We start from the raw sequence: 20,695 nt of genomic DNA on the forward strand, positions 1-20,695 counted from the left end.
TATGTTAAGCATCTTTTCATGTGTATATTAGCTAAATGTATGTCTCCCTTGGAGAAAAATCTATTCACATCCCTTGTCCATTTTTAAATTAGGTGTCTTTTTATTACTGAATCATAGAAGTTCTTTATATATTCTAGATACAAGTCCCTTATGTTTTCTAGATACAAGTTCCTTATCAGATATATGATTGCAAAAGTTTTCTCCTGTTCTGTGAATTATATTTTTACTTTCTTGATAGTGTTCCTTGATGTGCAGAAGTTTTTCATTTTGTTGGTGTCCAGATTATAATTTTTTTCTTTTGTTGCTTGTGCTTTGGGTGTCATATATTTTTAAAAAAACCATTGTCTAACCTAAGGTTAAGAAAACTTACAGCTGTTTTCTTCTAATATTTTTATAGTTTTAACACTTATAATTAGGTCTTTGATCCACCTTCGGTTAATTTTTTATTTTTATTTTTTTACAGAGAGTTGAGCAGGGGCAGAGGGAGAGGGAGAGAGAGAATCCCAAGCAGGCTCTACACCCAGCATAGAACCTTATGCAGAGCTCAATTTCATGACCCTGAGATCACAGCCCAAACCAAAATCAAGAGTCACACACTTAGCTGACTGAGCCACCCAACTGCCCCATCTTGAGTTAATTTCGTATATAGTGTGAGATAGGGATCCAAAAGAATATTCTCTTTGCACGTGAATATCCAGTCGTCCCAGCACCATTTGTTGAAAAGCCCGTTCTTACTTCACTGAATGGTGCTGGTAATCTTGTTAAAAGTCAATTGACCTTAAATTGGAAGGTTTATTTCTGGATTCAAAATTCTATTCCATTGATCTGTATATCCACTTTTTTTTAATGCCAGTATCCCACTGTCCTGATTACTGTAGTTTTGTAGTTTTTAAAATGAAAAGTGTATGGGGTGCCTAGATGGCTCCATTAAGTGTCCAACTATTGGTTTCAGCTCAGGTCATAATCTCATGGGTTGTGGGATTGAACATTATATGGGGCTCTGCGCTCAGCAGGGAAACTGCTTAAGATTCTCTCCCTCTGCCCTGTCCCTCCCCCCATGAACACTCACAAGCCAGCATGCTCACTTTCTCAAATAAATCAATAAATCTTTAAATTAAAAAAGTGTGAGAACCCCACTTTTTTTTTTCCTTTTCAAGATTAATTTTGCTATTTGGGGCCCCAGCTTTACCATATAAATATTAGGATCAGCTCATTAATTTCTGCAAACAAACCAACTAGAATTTTTTATAAAATTGCATTGATTCCATGGAATAATTTAGGGAGTATTGCCATATTCACAATATTAAGTCTTCCAATCCATAAACTTAGGTGTCTTTTCATTTCTTTAGGTCTTCTTTAATTTCTTTCTACAAGTGTTTTATAATCTCCAAGGTATAAGTTTTGTGCTTCTTTTGTTAAAATGATTCTTAAGCATTTTACTCTTTTTGATGCTTTGTAAATGGAATTGCTTTCTTAGTTTCCTTTTTGGTTTGCTTATTGCAACAGTATAGATATACAATCAATTTTTGTATATTGATAAAAGACTAGATTTTCTGTTTCCAAAATGACTCTACTTGTGCTATTTTTGTGAATCTCATATTCATTTTACCATTACATGAATTCTGACTTTTCTTACAGCCAATGGAAAGTTATATCGTAATAGGTTACTGAAGGCTATGAAGTCTCCTAAAAGTAAGTAAGAAACAAAATTATAAGGCATGTTATCTGGATTCTCCAGATATATCATCTAAGCATGAACCTTGGCCCTCTTTAAGTTTTTATTTATGATTCTTTCAGCATAACTACATTTTATCTGTTGTTAATATGCACTCTCTTTTGGAAGGCAGTCCAGTATCTTCTTAGATTTTTTTCAACTCTTTCTCAAAAAGAAAAATCAATCCTATGAAATACAAACAAACAAAAAACCCTAATCATTTTCAAAGAGCAATGGTCAGCTGCAATGATACCTAATATGTCAAATCAATAAACAAAAATAACCCTACTTTTTGTGCTGAGTAATTAAGTTAGTGGCCTGTAGTTCTATTTATTCAAGCCCCTTAACCCTGTTTTATTATGTAGGCTTGTCAAAAAGAATAGACTAAAGGAAATACAATTCTCATTCTGACTTTCTCTTGACTTTCTCTTTGGGTCTTCAAGTGGACAGGTCTATTTGGGGTTTTAATCTTGCTGAAATGTAACCATAACAGAGGCATGAAATATGTTTTATGTTTTGTCTCTTTTGTTTTAATAATATGCGGTCATTAAAGTTAGTAGCTTTACTATATTTTTTTAATTTTGCTATATATATACCTTTTTTTTCAAAATGTTGCTTCACTGTCTCTTTCCTAAGGTGGGAAGATGAAAACTAATAACCTCCATACTAATTTGGAAAATATGGGAATGAGGCTCACAGAGGAGGGATTTGCTGAACTGTCAAGACAACTACAAGTTGATGGTGAGCCCAAGAGATAGCACTAGGGCATCTGGTTTTCCTCTCTTTAGATCTCCCTGATATGAGGAAGTGGTGATGCAACATGGAGGCTTAAGTGGGTAGAAGAAGAATAAATGAAACAAGATGGGATTGGGAGGGAGACAAACCATAAGTGACTTTTAATCTCACAAAACAAACTGAGGGTTGCCGGGGGGAGGGGGTTTGGGAGAAGGGGGTGGGATTATGGACATTGGGGAGGGTATGTGATTTGGTGAGTGCTGTGAAGTGTGTAAACCTGGTGATTCACAGACCTGTACCCCTGGGGATAAAAATATATGTTTATAAAAAATAAAAAATTAAAAAAAAAAAATAAAAAAATAAAATTAGGATGAGTCAAATTTAGCTGGAATTTATTATACTATATGAATAATTTATATCTTTTTCTAAGCTCATGTCACTGATTATATGTCTCTTTTGGACTTATGTAGCAAATGGGAATGTTGATCTGCCTAACTTGATGGGAGCAGTGAAAGCTATTACAGGTGAGTAAAAAGTCACTATAAACCTAGAATTCCTATTGGAACAGTAACTACATTTACCATTCACCTTAACTGCCATGTTGATTCTGTTACTATACTCCTTATTGTAAGTATTTGCCCAGAGTTGGACTTTGTGGTATCCATGTTTTGGTAATAAAATTTTAGTTTTTATGTCTTGGCAGAAAGACCCATCTTCTCTAAAAAAAAAAAAAAAAACTTAAACTTAAAAATAACTTTTTTTAGAGTCACTCAATTTTCCTCACAGGCCTTTCTCTTTCTGATTAAGGGAAGGTTGACGTCAAGAACCTGGAAACCGTTATAGGCAACATGGGAATCGAGCTCACTGACAAGGAACTGGAAGATCTGAAACAAAACCTGCCCATCAGTGGTGAGCATATGAAATACTGTTGGATTTTGAGTTTTAGATTTTATGTACCTTTTAGCAATGAGAGGAATGGAATAAGGGAACTTTTTATGCAGAAGATGTCAAGATTGGAGATGAGGCAATGACACTGACAAAGAAACTGGGAATGTAGTTTGTGGACACTGGTGGCACAGTCGCTAGAAGAGTCTTCCCAATTCCAAGAACAAGAAAGCCACTTTTGAATCCTATCTTTTCATTGTCAAATTCAACAGTTAATATTTTATGAAATAGAAAGTCAAATTTACATTTTTGAAATAAGTATATCTTTAATATTTTAATTTTTTTCTACTCTATGCTCATAACATATTCTGAGTAAATATTTATTGAATGACTTTTTGAAGTGCTTAATAAGATGTCCAGGACACTTAAGTGTTATTATAATGTGAAGGGGAGGGATTGTGTTTTACGTCATTGTGTTTTACATATATACATGTGTATGTGTTTTATATCATTTTATGAGCTTCAAGTTATGGATTTTTGTTACAGGTGATAATAAAGTTGCTTTGGAAACTTTGAAGGATAAAGCAAAAGCTTTTACAGGTAAGAATTTGTTATAAATGATTTGTAATAAATCATGATTTACATTAAAAATTTTAGGGGCGTCTGGGTGGCTCAGTAGATTAAGCTGCTGCCTTTGGCTCAGAACATGATCCCAGGGTCCCGGGATCGAGCCCCACATCGGGCTCTCTGCTCTGCAGGGAGCCTGCTTCCCCCCCCCCCTGCCTGCCTCTCCGCCTACTTGTGATCCCTCTCTGTCAAATAAATAAAATCTTAAAAAAAAAAATTTAATAACATGTTCTCAAACTGGCTATAAATTCACATATTTTCAGCATTCATTTTGATAAATATTTGCATCTACTAATCAATAGATTAATCTAACATGATCTGAGTTTATAAGTAAAACAAAAAGATAACTTCCTCATAATAAGTCTTATACTCTGATGCTTCTTTTTTTCCAATGAAACTATCTGGCTGGTACTTATAGACCAAAAACTAGATGGACACAGTAAAAGTAGAGTGGAACATTAAAAATAATAAGTCCACTGCTGCCAACTAATCACATAGTTTTAACAAAATAAAGTAAAATATGTCATAGTTTGTTAATTCTGTATTATATTATACTAACCGTCTCTTGAACTTATTTTTAGGTAACTATATGATCAGATTTGCTTCTGCACTATGTGGTATTATTCTCAGTATCAGGAATATATCCTGTTCACTATCTTTTTGAAAGACATTATTTATTTATTTGAGAGAGGGAGAAAGAGTACAATCAGGGAGAGGGCCAGAGGAGAGAGGGAAGCAAACTCCCTGCTGAGCGCGGAGCCCAATGTAGGGCTCGATCCCAGGACCTCAGGAACATGATCTGAGCTGAAGGCAAACACTTAACTGACTGAGCCACCCAGCCACCCCTTCCTGTTTAGTATTACTAAGGGAAAAATTCTAATTTTTTATTTACCATTTGACTCTTTTTATCAGAAATCTTTCACTCTGCATTTCCTTCTTATTCTGGTATTAGAGAAATACCAGGGAATATTAGAGAAATACTAGTACTAGTACTAGTACTAGTACTAGTACTAGAAATACTAGTACTAGAGCAGCAGAAGTGTATGTCTAGATGATTTAAAATAATTAGATTGTCCCTTCATATTTTAACCTACAACTGTTCCATCTTTTCAAAGGAGAAAAGATTGATGCCAGTGACCTACAAAATATTCTGAAAGGCATGGGGATTGAGCTTACAGATTCGGAGCACAAACACTTACTGAAAACACTACCTATTGATGGTAAGTAAATGCCACATAAATGCCAACTTGCCATCCAGGGAACTTGATTTAATGGATCAATGTGACCCATTCTCAATCTTTTAATAGAACAGTTTTGCCTAAAAAATGCCTTAGATTGATAGAAATTCTGTCATTACTGCTTCAAACACAATTTTAGATTCATCACTACATTGCCATATAGTTGTCCAAGTGACTAATACTTCCCCTTCAGATCAGCCACAGTTTTTCAATCAGAGCAATGAAAAATCAGAAGGAGAAATAGGACATCAGTGGAATAAAAAGAAAGACATGGGCACCTGGGTGGCTCAGTTGGTTAAGCAACTGCCTTCAGCTCAGATCACGATCCTGGAGTCCCTGGATCGAGCCCCACATCAGGCTCCCTGCCCAGCAGCGAGTCTGCTTCTCCCTCTGACCCTCCCCCTTCTCATGCTCTCTCTCTTTCTCCCTCTCTCTTTCTCATTCTCTCTCTCTCTCTCAAATAAATAAAAAAATCTGAAAAAAAAGAAAGACACAGTTTAATGTATTTTTTAGAATTGCACCATGAGAGAGTTCAATAAATGTCTCTAATTCCAAAGAGTTGGTATGTTTGTCACTATGGAAAACACTTATATTTTTAAATGTCCTTATTGTATAACTATAAAATAGGTTAATTTTTAAAGCAAATCATTGAAATGTATCTTCTACAGTCATATAATTTATAATGATTTGGTGACTCTTCATATCAATTTCCTAGAGATCTGAACTGTGCCTTCTCTTACAGCTCATGAAAAGGTGTTTCAGAACAGGTTGCTGAAGGGTGTGAGATATAATAAAAGTGAGTAAGAAGTACAAAGAGGAGATATGAAATATCCCTAAGCCTTAAATTTTTGAAATTTTATTTAAATTTAAGTTAGTTAACATATAGTATTGGTTTCAGGAGTAGAATTTAATGATTCATCAGTTACATAGAATACCCAGTGCTCATCCCAATGAGTGCCCTCCTTAATCCCCATCACCTATCAAGCTCATTCCCCCACCCACCTACCCTCCAGCAACCCTCAGTTGGTTCTCTATAATTAAGAGTCTCTATGGTTTGCCTCCCTCTCTGTTATTTTATTTTTCCTTCCCTTCTTCTGTGTTCATCTGTTTTGTTTCTTAATTCTGCATATGAGTAAAATCACATTGCATTTGTCTTTCTCTGACTTATTTCATTTAGCGTAATATGCTCTAGTTCCATCCACATCATTGCAAATGGCAAGATTTCATTCTTTTTGATGGCTGAATAATATTTCTCTGTGTGTGAGTGTGTGTGTGTGTGTGTGTGTGTGTGTGTGTACCACATCTTTAACCATTCATCAGTTGAAGGACATTTGGGCTCTCTCCCTAGTTATCATTAAATGTATACCAATAGATTATAACACATTTTGCTGCTTGTATCACATCTATGTTTTTCCTGGTAATAACCCTTACTTTGTCTTAGATGAAAGTTTTCTACCGGGTTGCATTTTTCAGGCTTTCTCTGAAGAAACATATGAACAGAACTAAAGATGGAAGGAAAGATAGGAGGAGGGAAGGAAGAAAGCAAGGAAGGAAGTGGGGAGGAAGGAGGAAAGTGGGAGGCAGAGAGGAAGGTTTAACATTTATTCCAAAATGTGAGCAGGAGCAGAGAAAATAATCTGAGAGTAAGAGTTTAGGAAACAAATACGATCTCTGTTTCTGTGTGGAGATTTTTGTTCAGTGCTGTTCAGTTACAGCTGCGCAACCCTGTCCCACCTCACTTTGTCCTGGGCCTGTATGTCTAACACTGGGGGAAAACGTTCTAATTCTAACTTTTAATTCTTTAAATTGTAACTCTGCTTGTAAGGAATCATGCAAATCTATTGTGGTTTTGTTCTTTGCCTGAAAATTTTCGCAGTTATACTAGATTAGGAAGTCATTCTCTTTCAGCATGTGTATTCATGTAACAGTAAACAACTATTACTATCTTAAAGAGGTGTTTATACCCCCATGTTCCTTGCAGGATTATTTACAATACTCAAGACAGAAACAATGTATCTATGGACAGATGAGTGAATAAAGAAAATAGGAGATACACACACAGACACACACACACACACTAGACTATTACTCAGCTGTAAAAAAGAAGGAAGTCTTGCCATTTCCAACAACATGGATGAATCTTGAGGACATTATGCTAAGTGAAATAAGTCAGACAGAAAAAAAACAGTATGATACAATACTATATGATTTCACTTATATCTGGAATCCAGAAGAAACAAACAAACAAACAAACCCAGAACTGACTGATAGTTGCCAGAGGCAGGGGAATGGGGAAGGGAATGGGTGAAGATAATCAAAGAATACAAATCTCCAGCTATAAGAGGAGTAAATTCTGGAGATACAATGTACAACATGTACAACATGGTGACTATAGTTGACAATACTATATCGTATTTGTGGAAATTGCTTAAAGAGTAAATCTTAACTACACACACACACACACACACAATGTAACTGTGAGATGATGGATGTGTTAACTATCCTTATTGTGGTAACCATTTTGCAATATACGTATATCAAATCATTACATTGTATACCTTAAACTTATACAATTTTATATGTCAGTTATAACTCAATAAAGCTGGGGGAAAACAGTATCACCTGTTAGTTGAAGATAATAAAATGTGTTTTATGCATTTTTCTAAATATTTATAATCATTCCATTTTTTCCCTTTCCTTTCATGTTTTCAAGGAGGGAAGGTTGATGTAAATAATCTGGATCCTGTTTTAGAAGCCATGGAGGTCAAGCTTACAGAACAGGAACTCAATCTGTTAAAGGATCTTCTGAGTGGTGAGCCCTATGGAAAACACTGTGATTTTAAAAGATGTTAAGCTTGCAGGATTAACTGTGACTGTTTCAAATGTTTAAATTATTTGTTGCCTGAAGCCATGTGGATAGCTTTTACAGGAACTCAAGGGGCAAAAAGGCCATTGATTTTTGTTGATTTAAAACCTGTAATCTGTTTCTTTATACATACATCTCAGGGTAGAGACAGGTGTGAGTGAGAAGGGGAGGGATTACTGTTGTCTGGTTTTACAAAAATAGGATCTGTAATGTATTTTTTCTCACTGTGCCATATATCTCTGACATCAACCCAGGTTATAACCCAATCCATTCACCCATTCCTCATTTCTCTGTTCATGGATTTGAGATGGCTTTATTTTTCTGGTCACTATAACAAGTTAACAGAAAAATAGGTATAGTATTATTAATTTTGAAAATATAGATATAATATACCTTCATAAACATAAGGAAAATCTGGAAGGATATACACAAAACTGTTAGTAATGGTGAGGAGTAGTCATGAAACGGAGAAGAGGTAAAAGAAGGGACATTTACCTTTTCTTCATACGCTTGTATATTTTTTAATTTGTTACACAAAGTATATTTTAAAATTATAACTTTTTAATCTCAATTTATTTTGCTTTTAATTAAAGATGGATGCAAATGGTCTGGTAAAATGATAGGATTTGGGCTGTGTTCTTATCCACCAATTAGGTTTCAGGAATCACTAAGTTGACCATTTAAGTAATTAGCTTCTCTCTAAAATCCCTCACTGCTTAACACAGAAGAGCCCATTTCATCAACACGTGGTACCACAAGAAAATACTCCTTATGAACCTTGAGAAACATGCATCATTTCATGAACTAAGTAAAAGTAACATTGAAGGACTGCCCAGATCACACAAAGCCACGAAAAATGTGGACCTGGCAGAGTTACAACATTTAATAATTGAAGAAAAAATTCTACATGAGATAGGACATTCAAAATACAAAATATGGATTTCAAAAGATTTAAAGGAACCCTTAGGAAAAAGTCAATCATTTTCATAAAGGTTATTTTTCTACGTCTTGTTTCAAAGTTCAAAAGGATACTGTAGTATACAATTACCTAACTTTCCCAGAAAAAAATATCTCAACACACTTGTAGAAGTCAGTGTTGCTTCACTGCTTCTCCTAAGAATTATTTTACAGCCTATAGAATAACTATTAGAATAGCTATAATTACAACCTGAATTTTTTTAAATATTAGATAGGATAAACTTGTTTTCATAATTTTCATTTTTATTATTTAGTACAACATTTTAAGATCACTTTTATTCATTATTTACTATTAAATCTTGGTCTTCATTGTAAACGAATTTATTTGCTTTGGTCATCTTTGAACATTAAATCTTAAATAAAAAGGACTTCTTGTCTTATGTATCTTTTTTCTGAGTCCATGATACTGTTTTTCTCTGATTAAACTTTGTCTTATAGGCTCTAAGAAAGTTGATCTGAAAAACCTAATGGATAAAGTAGAAGCTGTTACAGGTGAGGAAGAAGTTACCAAGTATATATGATTCTGATTCTTTATATATATTTTTATTATGTTAGTCACCATACAGTACATCATTAGATTTTTATGTAGTGTCTCATGATTAGTTGTGATTCTTCATATTTGTTCTTTCCTGAAAATTCTTTCTTTCCTGTTATTCCCTTTAAATTATGCTATTTTTAATAAACTGATTGTAGTCTGATTTCCTAGACTTTGACTTTGGTTTGTCAGTGTTTCAACAATAAAACATAGTGCCACATTTTGTTAGGCCATACGATCTCTTTTTTTTCCAAATTAAGGTATTTACTTAAAAAGAGGTTAGTGTAATAAAAAGAGACTAAAATTGTATTACCTACTAGTAATCTCTCACAATAGAAAATTATGAAATGCATAATTATGTGCTCTGTTATTTTGCCTCTATTATTACTAAAGTTGTGGAAATAAACACTTCAAGGTTCTACCGTAACTATACTCAAACAGGACTCATTTGACTTTATTATGCATTAAGTAGTTGGGGTTAATATAGTAATAGAAGATTTCATCATGATTTGGAATAATGAGATGGTTCTTTAAAATCAAACGTTACCATTTCTATCCTTTTGAAGGAGAGGAATTTGATGTCAATGACATAGGAACAATTCTAAGAAACATGGGAATAGAACTCACAGATGAAGAACTCTCACAACTGATGAAAACTCTGCCAGTTGATAGTGAGTATTTCAAATAAAAATATAGTCATCCGAGGAAGCATATTGTTAAATTGCAAAAACTTCTAAAAATTGTCTCTATCTTATTGCTTGTCAGAAATAAGCTTATGAGCAATGTTACATAATTTAAAATTACTCTCTTGTATCTTAAAATTTATTATTTTATCTATTTTTTAATCTATTATTTTATCTATTGTATCTGTGCCATTTAATCTTTGGTTTGAGACTCAAACATTGTGTTATCATGAATCCTATCATCAGGGTTCACTTAATATCTTTTATATAATTACGTATTTTGTAACTTTTGAGTCTATCAAGAGATCTGAAATTTAAGCCAGAATAAATAAGAAAAAAAGAAAGAGAAATCTAATAGGGAAAATGAAAATATTGCAAAAGAAAAGGAAAAGATATATTTCAGAATGGTAGAGTGTCCAGTATCCCCATGCCCTATAATTTCATTGTTTGCCACTAAATCAGAAAATTTCTAAGGCAGTTCATAAATATGTCTTACTGGAATTGCTGATTCTTAATGTCAGTGAAGCTCCACTATGAAGTTTCTGTGATCTGAACAGTGTTTTCCTTACAGATGGAAAGGTCTACCAAAGAAGGTTGCTGGATGGTATAAAGTTTCTTAAAGGTGAGGGAGAAACTTACTAAGACACAAATTAATCTGAGGTCATCATGTTTGGCATTTCTACTAATTCCTTGTGATTAAATTGTCAGCCTTGACACCTAACACATTATTACATAATTTTGTTTTTTTAATAGATCAATGTGTCCTTTAGGAGATCTTTTCTTATGATGTAAGTTGGAAAGAACTCCCATGCTCTCTTGGGATTTCTCAAACTTTGACAGAAAAAGAAATTATCAGAGCCCAGGCTATACAGCAAAAGTAAAGGGAAAATTAGCACTTCTTCAGTTAGTTTATTCAGCAGCAAGAGACTACTAATCTGACATTTAGACCAAAGGTGAGAGAGAGAACAAGAGAGCTCTAGAAAGCCTTCAAGAAACTGAAGGAACATAGGACTGAATAGACAGAAAGCAGGCCAGGAAGAAGGTCATGTCTAAGCAAGGTTCCCCAAACTACCTTCGTGATATCTGCCAAATCCACACAGTATTTGTAGTATTATTTATATTTTCATTTAAACTGATTTACTTTAACTTGAATTTTTAAAATATGTTAAATGGTAATGGAGAACCAGCATCCTTTAGCATGACTAGATGTTAACTGTAAAAATAAACACAATAAGGAATTTGAGAAACAAAACAGAGGATCATAAGGGAAGGGAGGGAAAAATGAAACAAGATGAAATCAGAGAGGAAGACAAAATGTAAGGTAGGCTCTTAATCTCAGGAAACAAACAGGATTGCTGGAGGAGAAGGGGATGGGAGGGACAGGGTGGCTGGGTGATGCACACTGGGGAGGGTTGGCGCTAGGGTGAGTGCTGTGAGTTGTGTAAGACTGATGAATCACAGACCTGTACCCCTGAAACAAATAGCACATTATATGTTAATAAAAAAAATAAACACAATGAAAGTGAGACAATAGTCATTTGAGACACGGGAATTATTATCACCTTACTAGAATTCTCTGAGAAGTCATTCCATCACCTTTCAGTTTTTATTCTGGGTATGCTTATATGAAGATTAAAATTAAAACAGTATGTTCTAATTCTAACTCTTATTTTTTACTCTTCTTCTCATGAGGCTTTGGTCCTTTGGATGAATATGATAACCATAATCCTCAGGAGGGTAAGGGTTTATCCAACAATTTAGGGACATTAACTTCTGCTTCTACATCTGTCTCTCTTTCCATAAGGTGGGAAGATTGATTCCAGTAAAGTGGATGCAGTTTTGGAAAACATAGGAATGGACCTTACCGAAACGGAGCTTAAAGACATAACACAAAATCTGCCAGTTGATGGTGAGCATTTTAGAAACCATTAAACACTACAGAAAAACTTCTTTTATAAGCCTATTTATAACAATCATTAAAAATGCTTCTTTGGCATCAAGAAGGCATTCTGAAAAGCTTAGGGAAAAAACTCAGGTCCAAAGAAAGAACCCATCCTGTCTCTTGCTAGTCTTACGTGCAAATTAGAGAAGGATTTCGGGTTATCTCTGTTTTTTTCACTCAGCCTTACCTTTTTTCTCCCTATGGAGTAGGGAGAATTGGTAAGTATTGCTCAAATTCTGCTTGAACTCTTTGGCCACATTTGCTACATGACATCAGTATTTATAAAAGAGATACTGAATATAGGTATGGTGATCTTCAATGTTCTTTCTATTTTAATGTGGCTAGAGTATAGCAGCTCTATCTGGCTGCCATCTCAGTATTTGTCACTTCCACCTGGGTCCTATAGAGAAAAGTCTGTTGCAGACAACTTAGAATATTTCCTCTCTAAGTTTATAACTAGGATGATGTCAGAGCACCACTTCCGCCAAACACTGTTATTAAAACAATCACAAGACGCTGCCTAGACTCAATCTAAGTTCTTGGTAGGAGGTGTATCAGGCACGTTGTAATGAGGTCTGTGGGGCAGGAAATACATAGCTCAGCCATCCTTGAAAATTATGTTCTGACACAGCTTTTTTACTCAGCATACAAGTCTTGGATTCGCCTATATTGTTGCTTGTGTCAGTAATTTGTTTTAATTGCTGGATAATATTCTTTAATATAAATATACCACAGTATGTTATCACTTCTACTATTATTGGGCCTATGCTTTTTTTAGCTTTTCACTAGCATGAATAAAACTGCTATGAACATTCTTATATGAGACATTTTTTGTTTGAGATATTTTTGAACATGTGTTTTTGATTCTTCTGGGTAGATACCAGGAGTAGAAATGCTGCCTCCTAAGGTAAATGCGTCTTTAGTTTTGTAAGTATCTGTTAGGTAATTTTCCAAAGTGAATGTACCATCTTATACTCCCACCAACAACGTCTGAAGGTTCTCTTAGCTCAACTCCTCACCAAAACTTGTTATTATCATTGTTTTTAATTTTAGTCCTTCTGGTTAGCGTGTGATATGTATGGCTTGATTTACATTTCCTTGATGACTAATGATATTGAGTACTTTTCCAAGTGTTTATTAGTCATTTATACTTTTTTAATAAAGTATCTATTCAAATTGTTTGCCCACTTTTTTATCTGATTGTTTGTCCAACCACTTGGGAAATGGTTGTTTCTCTTTCATACCTACATTCTAGGAGTGCTCAGTTTCTTTTTGTCTTTCTGCTTCATTATTAAATGAAGGAATGTAAGGCTTTACATTTTCTTCTGAACGCGGCTTCACTACATCCTTTTGGTTTTGATATGAAGAGTTTTCTTAATCATTACTTTCTACTGACTTATAATTGATACAAAGATTATCTAGTATCTAAAAGTATATTTCTTATTTTCTTTTTAAGTCTTTTATTTATTATATATAAACTTTGGAGTTCTGCCAGATAATGTGGCCACTGAAATGTAAAAAAGAATCTCTGTTTTGTTAAAGGTTTCATTATGGCCATGTACTTTATCAATTTTTGTAAATCTGTAGGCATATAAAAATAATGTATAGTCTCTAGAGAGTGCATATAGATTTTTTTTTATTATTTTTGTTAGCATATAATGTATTATTTGCCCCAGGAGTACAGTTAGTGAATTGTCAGGCTTACACACTTCACAGCACTCACCAGTGCACATAGATTTCTATACATGTATTATGAAATCAAGTTTATCAGTAGTAGTATTCAATTCCTTTGTATCTTTACTTCTATTCTGTCTACAAAATATATCTTCTTCCATTTAGAGGGTTAAATCTCCTATTTTTTTTATTAATTTTTTATTTTTATAAACATATATTTTTATCCCCAGGGGTACAGGTCTGTGAATCACCAGGTTTACACACTTCACAGCACTCATCCAAGCACATACCCTCCCCAATGTCCATACTCCCACCCCCTTCTCCCAAACCCCCTCCCCCCAGCAACCCTCAGTTTGTTTTGTGAGATTAAGAGTCACTTATGGTTTGTCTCCCATTAATTGAATTTTTATAAAATCTTCTTGGGGAATGAGGGTGGTTAAGTCAGTTGGGTGTTCTCACTCCTTTATTTTCAATCTTTATCATTTGGTTGAAATATATTTGCAAAATCATCATATAGCTGGGTTTTTAAGGATTTGATAATCTTTCCTTTTTTATTTTTTTTTTAAAGATTTTATTTATTTATTTGACAGACAGAGCACAAGTAGGCAGAGAGGCAGGCAGAGATAGAGAGAGAGAGAGAGGGAAGCAGGCTTCCCGTGGAGCAGGGAGCCCGATGCGGGGCTCGATCCCAGGACCCTGAGATCATGACCCGAGCCGAAGGCAGCAGCCCAAACCACTGAGCTACCCAGGCGCCCCAATCTTTCCTTTTTTAATGAGAAATTTCCATTTGTTCAGATTTGGTGTAATACTAGACATATATATTTATTTTATTTTATGTTTAATATTCATTTTCTACTATTGTTTTCTTTTTTCTTTTTTTTTTTTAAGATTTTATTTATTTATTTGACAGAGAGAGATCACAGGCAGACAGAGGCAGGGAGAGAGAGAGAGGGGGAAGCAGGCTCCCACTGAGCAGAGAGCCCGATGCGGGCCTCGATCTCAGGACCCTGAGATCATGACCTGAGCCGAAGGCAGCGGCTTAACCCACTGAGCCACCCAGGCGCCCTGTTTTCTTTTTTCTTATCTTATTATTACCAGTTGATTCAAGTTGTCATTCATTATATTTGTTTTCTTCTTAATTAAATTTGAAGTTCCAGAGGAGGGTCACATTTCATTAATTCTTACATTTCTTTTCTTGTCATTCACTGTCATACTTACCTATAACTTAATTATTATTGGTAATAAAATACTGCTTTTTTCTTCATCAAGATACCTTTATCCATCAGATATTTTATTTCAGCTTTATCCCTTCCTCCCCACCCCCCACCCTACAATCCCAATGAGCAGTAACTTTTAGAATACTCTTATTCTTCCCACAATTTCCTCTACTCCCCACCAAGAGATCTTTGGAATGTCTTTACTTCCTCAGCTATAACATTTTCAATTCTCACAATCAATCAACTCCTAAAATATCTCTTACATAATCTCCCTTCTATTTCAAGATTCTTTATTTAGCACTTAATATTACATATTCCATAACATAACTTACAGAAAAGAAGGTAGCATCTGTTCTGACATCTCTATTTTCACCACCTCAGGAAAATAAATGTGTCTGCCCACCTGTTTTATTCCTTCTTGGTCTCTTAGGAATCAGAGGAATTGGAGTATCCTCATACTGGCCTTGACTGAGCTTCCTTGGGGTCTCTTCAGCATTCTAAATGCCAAGTGTTTCCCAGGATCTACTACTTTCCAGTTCTGTTCCTGTGCTCTGACACCTCTCTGCTGCCTCCCTCATTGAGGGGAGAAAGAACCCCACGCCCATTCTTTCCTCCAGGACACAACCAAGCCCAAGAGTTGACAGAGCCCCAGCATCCTAGAAAGACCATCAACATTTGAATTTCAAAAAGCAAACAGCTTTGGGGCGCCTGGCTGGCTCACTGGGTTAAAGCCTCTGCTTTCAGCTCAGGTCATGATCTCAGGGTCCTGGGATCGAGCCCCGCATCTGACTCTCTGCTCAGCAGGGAGCCTGCTTCCCTTCCTCTCTCTGCCTGTCTCTCTGCCTACTTGTGATCTGTCTGTCTGTCAAATGAATAAATAAAATCCTTTAAAAAAAAAGTGAACAGCTTTGAGATAGTAGTAAAAGGGACTGGAGCATGTTCACAAAAGCCCTTCCAAATTAAATTTATTAATTTAATTAATTTATTTATTTTTTAATTTATTAAAGTAAATACAAAAAAGAATATCATTATAAGTAAAGGAAAATGATCAACTTTGGTTTAAAAAAATTTTCCCTGTCACACAGATGTCTCAGTTCCTACTAATAGATTCCTCCTCAACTGAGATAAACTTGGAATATTTTAATGAAAGAGAACTCCCTCCAATTAGATGGCCTATGGCAGAGAGCCCTTTCATCTTGGGTCAGAGTGATATGGTTCATATATACAATGGAATAATTACTCAACAATCAGAAAGGGTGAATACCCACCATTTGAATTGTCATGGATGGACCTGGAGAGGATTATACCAAGTGAAATAAGTCAAACAGAGAAAGACAATTTTCATATATATGGTTTCACTCATAGTGGAACATAAGGAATAGCACAGAGGACCACAGTGGAAGGGAGAGAAAGCTGAACGGGAAGAAATCAGAGAACCAAACAAACCATGAGAGACTTTGGAATCCAGGAACTAAACTGAGAGTTACAGAAGGGGGGAGGGTAACCGAAGGCACCTGTTGTGATGAGCACTGGGTGCTATACACAACTAATGAATCATTGAACACTACATCAAAAACTAACCATATGTTGGCCAACTGAAAATAATAAAAATCATGGAAAACACACAAAAAAATTTCCCAGTAATAAACCAGATAAACAAAGAAAAAGATGGACAGACGACCATAGTGACCCATGTACAATGACAGGCCTGAAAATTGTAATCCCCTCCAAGGATCCCATCTCTTCTTCATGATAGGCTTGGTTAACTATAATAATCCAGGCAAACCAACACACATTTTCCATTTTGCCCTGACCTGTAATTGGTACTGACGCAGAAGTTACTAGTGGTGCATAAACAATGACTCTTAGAACACTGAAAAAATAAAATTAAATTAAAAAAAAAAAAGATGTTGTTAGTGGCCAGGAATACCTTAACAGACAAAGAATAAAGTCCAAAAATTCGCACCACAGAATTAGCAACATTATTGGAAATTGATGGACTTTTCTGGCCATTCTGCTGGCACTTTGTGGGAACTCAAAAACAAGTTTGTTGAATTAATGATTCACTACACTTTATACCATGTTTCCTAGGTTATAGCTAGATTTTCTCATCAACATGGAGTATTATTTTGCTGGGGGAGAAAAAGCACTTTTCTTTTTGGAAACTAAATGACAAGAATTAATCACTTTTCTTCCCTGAGCACAATATATTGGAAATGTTGGAATATTAGTTGTATTCAGCAAATAATTATGCTTACTGTCATTCAAGCTGTCATCCTTCCTCTTCTACCTTCTTATGAAGAATGTAGCAAAAAATTAAATTTTCGTGTGTGTTTGTGTGTGTGTGTGTGTTTGTGTGTGTGTATAGTATGAAACCAGCTCTTTTTTTATATTGAGGTTGTAATTGACATATAACATTTTATTAGTTCAGACTTATAACATGATTCAATATATATATTATAATATTACAATATATGTATATGTGTATATATATATATCAAAATGATCACAATTGACACCCATCACTATATACAGTTACAGTTTTTTTTGTTGTGATGAGAACTTTTAAGATCTACTCTCTTAGCAACTTTCAAATATTATTTCAATATTAACTATAGTTATCATACTGTATGTTATATCCCCAACACTTACTTTAAACTGAAAGTGTGTACCTGCAAAAGGTTAAATTTTCTAAAGCAAATAAATACTAAGTTTTTCTGTTCTATGTAACATATTTTCTTGGTCTCACTGTCATGTTTCCATCCAATTTATTCCTTGTCTTTACAGTAAAAGGTAAAGTTGATCTGGAAAAGCTGATGAATGAAGTAAAATCTTTCTGGGGTGAGTAAAACATTACTAAGACAATTCTAACCTTATGTTATATTTTGATTAGTGTTTTCCTAATATTATATCATAAATTTATTAATGTTGATATTTTACATATTTTAATGAAATATTTATATTCAACTTTACTTCTACATTTGATTTTGAATTATCTAGGGTTTGGCTGTAAAAGTCAGTGGTAAGGGGTGCCTGGGTGGCTCAGTTGGTTAAGCATCTGCCTTTAGTTTAGCTCAGGTCATGAGCCCCACATGGGTCTCCCTGCTCAATGGGGAATCTGCTTCTCTCTCTCCCTCTGCCCCTTCCCCCAATTCGTACTTGTGCTTTCTCTCTCTTCTTTCACTCTCTCTCAAGTAAATAAATAAAATCTTTAAAAAATAAATAAATAAATAAGTGGTGATACTTAAGTCATAAATTCTATTTTCTGTATTTCCTACCAGTGTTATACTGACCTTAACTAGTGTTTAAATCAGAGGTTTAACAAATTGGCTATCCATGAATTGAGTCCAGCCTGCAGTCAAGTTTATAAGATTTGGCAACACTAGCCCTATATTCCCTCACAACAGTAACTGGTATATTGTCTCGTTGGACAAGGCATGTGTTATCTAGTTCACCATAGCTAGTTTCACTAATTTCTTCTATCTTCAGCCTCCTACAATCTTGAGTTAATAACTGCTGGCTTAAATCACCAAATGTGGGTAGGCACAGAATATAGGAAGAGGAATATTTTTAGAAAATTAAGTTGATAAGATTGCTTTAAATAATAATCACATGATTCCGTATTAAAAAGAAAAAAAGGCTAGGTATCCTAAATTACTGGCCAATTATATAACCTGATTTTCTTTTATGGTATCTTGCCATTAGTCTTAGGAGACCATTCAATGGAGAATCAAGAAGTAGATTCTGCCTCATTATCCTCAAACACTATTAGAATATGTGAGAATATGAAAATTAGAATGGCATTCTTTAAACCAGCTTTTCATTATTTTGGATCATTATAATATCCTAAAATTGTCATGCATCAATAATTCATTTTTCTTTCAAAGGAGGCAAAGTAGATACTAGTAAACTTGGAAGTGTTTTGGAAAACTGGGGGATTGAGCTCACACCTAATGAACTTTCGAATTTGGTGAAGACACTGCCACTTGATGGTAAGTCTTACGGGTGCTATAAGCCTAGCTCTGTGGAATTGTTTCCACATGTGAAAAATGACAAAATAGTTGCAAATAACATCCAGTGCTCATCACAACACATGCCCTCCTTAATACCCACATAATGAATCACTGGACACTACATCAAAAACTGATGATGTACCCTATGCTGGCTAACTGAGCATTAAAAAAAAAGAAAGAGGCGCGCGGCTCAACAACTCCTCATGGGCGGCGGCGGCTCCTTGGGCGCGGCACAGTGGTGACTGAGCTGCGAGTCTGGAGGGCATGCACTGAGCCCCGGTCGGGTCTCCGTGTGCCCCACCCCGGGCTTCGCACCCCTGATGCTGCGCGGGTGCTGAGCCTGCCCCGGCCGGGATGATGGTGAAGTATTTCCTGGGCCAAAGTGTGCAGCGGAGTTCCTGGGACCAAGTGTTTGCTGCCTTTTGGCAGCGGTACCCGAATCCCTATAGCAAATGTGTCGACGGAAGACAGTGCACCGGGAAGTGACCCCTGACCAGAAACTCCTGTCCTGGCATCTCCTGACCAAGACCAACAGGATGCCCAGCTGGGCCGAAGGGACTGTTTCCTGCCAATGTCACTCATTCGGTGTACATCCTGGAGGATTCTATTGTGGACCCGCAGAACCAGACCATGACTGCCTTCACCTGGAACATCAACACGCTCGGCTGATGGTGGTGGAGGAACAATGTGTTTACTGTGTGAACTCTGATGACTGCGGCTGGACCGAAATCCGCCGGGAAGCCTGGGTCTCCTCTAGCTCATTTGGTGTCTCCAGAGCTGTCCAGGAGTTTGGTCCTGCCCAGATCAAAAGCAATGTGACCAAGACTATGAAGGGCTTTGAGTACATCTTGGCCAAGCTGCAGGGTGAGGCCCCGTCCAAAACCCTCGTTGAAACAGCCAAGGAAGCCAAGGAGCAGGTGAAGGAGATGGCACTGGCAGCTACAGAGAAGGTTAAGGACCTTGTCAGCAAGGCAGCCACCAAGAAGCAGCAGCAGCACCAGCAGCAGCACTTCGTGTAGCGAGCCCAGGCCATGGCGCGGTAGGACACCTGACCATCCGGCTCAAGTCCCTCTGCCTGTCCCCCTTGTACTTTATTATTAAAAGTCAACTTCCAGCCCTTTCTGCTATCTGGGTGGGTTCGGGCTGGGTGTCCTGTTTGGCCCACATCTGGCACAGGGAGGGGCGGGGGCCTGCCCAGTCCCAGACAGTCCGCTGGTACAGGGCTAGGAAGCGCCAGACTGTAAGCTCCATGAGAGCAGGGACCTTTGTCATGCTCTCTGATGTGTCCCAAGTACCTGAAACAGTATCTAGCACATAACAGGCACTCAATAAATAGTTCTTGAATTCAAAAAAAGAAAGAAAGAAAGAAAGAAGAGAAAAATTACAAATTAAAACAAAAAATGTTTTAAAAAGTTAATGCAAATACAAAGAAAAATTTCATCACTTTGGATTTTGATTTAAAAATCGTCAGTCTAATCTGAAGGGGCACATGCACCGGAATGTTTATAGCAGCAATGTTCACAATAGCCAAACTATGGAAAGAACCTAGATGTCCATCAACAGATGAATGGATCAAGAAGATGTGGTA

The 20,695-nt window shown here is 36.0% G+C and overlaps 1 protein-coding gene and 1 pseudogene across 1 annotated transcript in view; both read left to right on the forward strand.

The window, feature by feature from the left end:
• The window catches only part of LOC101679735, a 72,595-nt gene that overhangs the window by 12,649 nt on the left and 39,251 nt on the right, over positions 1 to 20,695 (forward strand). The window contains exons 11-24 of the mRNA XM_013054250.2: positions 1,639 to 1,692; positions 2,351 to 2,455; positions 2,920 to 2,973; positions 3,257 to 3,358; positions 3,881 to 3,934; positions 5,077 to 5,181; positions 5,942 to 5,995; positions 7,913 to 8,011; positions 9,482 to 9,535; positions 10,145 to 10,249; positions 10,833 to 10,883; positions 12,066 to 12,170; positions 17,882 to 17,935; positions 18,982 to 19,086. Of these exons, the coding sequence (XP_012909704.2) occupies positions 1,639 to 1,692; positions 2,351 to 2,455; positions 2,920 to 2,973; positions 3,257 to 3,358; positions 3,881 to 3,934; positions 5,077 to 5,181; positions 5,942 to 5,995; positions 7,913 to 8,011; positions 9,482 to 9,535; positions 10,145 to 10,249; positions 10,833 to 10,883; positions 12,066 to 12,170; positions 17,882 to 17,935; positions 18,982 to 19,086 (1,101 nt within the window). The remainder of the gene's footprint in view (positions 1 to 1,638; positions 1,693 to 2,350; positions 2,456 to 2,919; positions 2,974 to 3,256; positions 3,359 to 3,880; positions 3,935 to 5,076; positions 5,182 to 5,941; positions 5,996 to 7,912; positions 8,012 to 9,481; positions 9,536 to 10,144; positions 10,250 to 10,832; positions 10,884 to 12,065; positions 12,171 to 17,881; positions 17,936 to 18,981; positions 19,087 to 20,695) is intronic.
• On the forward strand, positions 19,465 to 20,221 carry LOC101685168 (annotated as a pseudogene).

This window comes from Mustela putorius, unplaced genomic scaffold, assembly GCF_011764305.1.
Source record: "Mustela putorius furo isolate JIRA1106 unplaced genomic scaffold, ASM1176430v1.1 tig00000487_pilon_pilon_pilon, whole genome shotgun sequence".
Taxonomy (NCBI): Eukaryota; Metazoa; Chordata; class Mammalia; order Carnivora; family Mustelidae; genus Mustela; species Mustela putorius.